At 50.3% G+C, this 2,835-nt stretch overlaps 1 protein-coding gene across 1 annotated transcript; it reads left to right on the top strand.

Moving 5' to 3' along the window:
• Positions 1-123: 123 nt before the first annotated feature.
• Positions 124-2,611, top strand: SURF6 (surfeit 6; the record flags this gene model as incomplete). The annotated part of the gene is made up of 3 exons (XM_010149959.1): positions 124-339; positions 1,415-1,506; positions 1,937-2,611. Coding segments are annotated over 3 exons (983 nt in total), but the record flags the coding sequence as incomplete, so codon positions are not given.
• Positions 2,612-2,835: the final 224 nt, after the last annotated feature.

Genomic DNA, 2,835 nt, shown 5'->3' on the forward strand with positions numbered 1-2,835 from the left:
TACACCTAAGCTATGGAATTTTTGGAGCTTGAGATATGCCATTGCATTGCTGGAACTTTAGTCTTCAGTGATAACTGACTGTTACGAAGTGGGAATGCAGCGTTGTCCCGCTTTGTCTTCTAGTGTCTCAGCCAGGCCAGCCCGGGGATGCTGGCAGGCAGCCCAAGAAAAAGAAGAGAAAGAAACCCAGGAAGCAGGCTGAGAAGACGAATGCTCCTTCAGTCAAACAGGTGGTGCCTAATGCCAATAAACCAAATCCAGGAAAGAAAGCAGCCCCTCAAGCCACCAAATCGCCCCCGAAGGGTGTTACACAGAGCGAAAATGAGAGTTTGGTTACAGGTAAGAATATCAGTGTTACCATGGTCAGGTTAAAGTTGCTTGAGCTGAGGTGACTGCGTTTCTGTTGCTTCGCACGTGTATAGTTTGGAAAACCTTTAAGAAGTTGGAGCAAGTCCAGAGGAGGCCAGAAAGATGACCAGAGGGCTGGAGCACCTCTGCTGTGATGAAAGGCTGAGAGAGTTGGGCTTGTTCAGCCTGGAGAAGGGAAGGCTCTGGGGAGCCCTTATTGCAGCCTTCCAGTACCTGAAGGGGCTACAAGGAAGCTGGGGGGGCCTTTTTACAAGGGCCTGTTGTGACAGGACAAGGGGGAACGGGTTTAAATTGAAAGTGGGGAGGATTAGATTAGATATCAGGAAGAAATTCTTCCTGCAGAGGGTGGGGAGCACTGGGACAGGTTTCCCAGAGAAGCTGTGGATGCCCCATCCCTGGGAGTGTCCAAGGCCAGGCTGGATGAGGCTTGGAGCAACCTGGTCTGGTGGAAGGTGTCCCTGCCATGGCAGGGGGGTTGGGACTAGATGGTCTTTAAGGTCTCTTCAACCCAAACCAGTCTGTGATTCTCAGTTCAGCTGAATTGAAACATCTGCTTATTCCATGTGCCCTGAAAGCTTTTGCATCTCTATGTACATTTGTAACGTCACCGCTGGGTGGCTCCCTGGAAATGGCGTTTAGTCTGAATCGCAGACATTTGTGTGTCTGGGTAACTTCTGGGACTGCTGTGTGGCTGCAATCTCTGTCGTGCCAGGCCGGCTGTCCATTAGGCATCTGAAAAGCCAGATCATGCAGAAAGTTTGTCCTTGGTGTCCTTGTTTCCACTGGCTTGGCACTTGTCTTCGGGGTGCTGAGGCAGCCACAGCGCATGCCAGGCCATGCTGGCTGGCAGTGCTGGATGATAATATGGTAGAAAAGGGGGAATGCTAAAGAAACCAATGAAGTAGAAACTCTTGGTTTCTTTAGATTTTCTGTTCTGTTCACAGCATCTGAAGAGCTCTGAATTTTTTCCCCTAGACACAGAAAGTTCTTCTGTTTAGCTAGTGCTGTCTTTGAAGTATTTTTGTTTTCTTCCTGTCATTTTCAGGGAGCAAAAGCGAACTTGGTTCCCCGTCTTTTTCCGCAATGAATCTCTTGCGTCAGAGACTACATGAGAAGATCAAAAAAGCTTCTGGACAAGTATGAGAGCTCTTAATGTGTATCCACACGTGTGATTATGCAATACAAATCCTCCCTAGCCTCCCAGGGGACGTGGGGACAAGGCTCGGGATGAGCCAGTTCCACCTCCGAAGGAAGTGCCTGTAGGTATTGTTGGGAGACCCGTGTGTGTTCTGGGTGCAGAGATGAGGTAGGGCCTGGCTTGGAGGAATGATGCCTCTGGTGATATTTAGGAAAGAGAAAAGGTCTGAGAAGGAGCTTAGCTACGGGGTGTTGAGAGAGCACAGGGTTTGAAACGCCCTCACTGGGCCGAGTATCTCTAAAAGCCGAGCCCACAGCTTCGTGTCACGTGTGCTGTGTCACTTAGGAGAAGTTTGGAATTGGGAATTTGAGGACATCACACTTTTAATTCTTTTATCTGCTCCTGACTCACGTCCATCCTTCCTCTTAGGATGCTGCTGAAGAATTGCCCCCTGCAGTCCTGGAGAAGAGGCAGCGAAGGAAGTATGAGAGGGAGAGAAAGAAGCGCCGAAGAAAGGAGTTGAAGATGAAGGCAAAAATAATGGTGAAGAAGGAAACTGAGGAGGCGCCGGTAGAGCCGGAAAGCAAGCAGGAGGAGAGCACAGCTGAGATAGTCTTTAACACGGTCAAAGTCCATGAAGAGAACGAGTTGAGCAAGATCGAGAAGAAGAAGGAGAAGAGGAAAGCAGTGAAGGGCAATATCACGCCTCTGATGGGCAGAAACTACAAGCAGCTGCTGAGCAGGCTGGAAACCAGGAAGAGCAGGCTGGAGGAACTCAAGGATAAGGACCAGAACAAAGCTCAGGAGCTGGAGAAGAAGATGAAATGGACCAATGCTCTCTACAAGGCGGAGGGCGTGAGGATTCGTGATGACGAGGAGCGCCTGAAAGAAGCTCTGAAGCGCAAGGAGAAGCGGAAGGCGCAGCGCCAGAGGCAGTGGGAGAAGCGGACAGAAAAAGTGGTGGAGAAGATGCAGCAGCGGCAGGAGAAGCGTCGCAAGAACATTCAGAAGAAGAAGAAGGATCGGGTGGAGAAGAAGAAGGCCAGGGCCCGGAAGAAAGGCCGTGTTCTGCCCGAGGACTTGAGGAAAGCTGGCGTGAAGTGAGAGCGGGGCAGCAGCTCCTCGGCGGGGGGGCGCTGATGGACTGTGACCGGGAGGAGCCAGTGCCCGAGCAGAGCAGCCTGCGGGGCAGTTGTGGTCACGGCTTCCCAATTTAATAACAGTTTAAAAAAAGCTTTTTTTCTATTCATTAAATTTCCTGTTCTGAAGAAACACCTTCTGATTGTTCATAGAATCATAGAATGGTTTGGGTTGGAAGGGACCTTAAA

This window comes from Eurypyga helias, unplaced genomic scaffold (assembly GCF_000690775.1).
Source record: "Eurypyga helias isolate BGI_N326 unplaced genomic scaffold, ASM69077v1 scaffold37854, whole genome shotgun sequence".
In the NCBI taxonomy this organism is placed as follows: Eukaryota; Metazoa; Chordata; class Aves; order Eurypygiformes; family Eurypygidae; genus Eurypyga; species Eurypyga helias.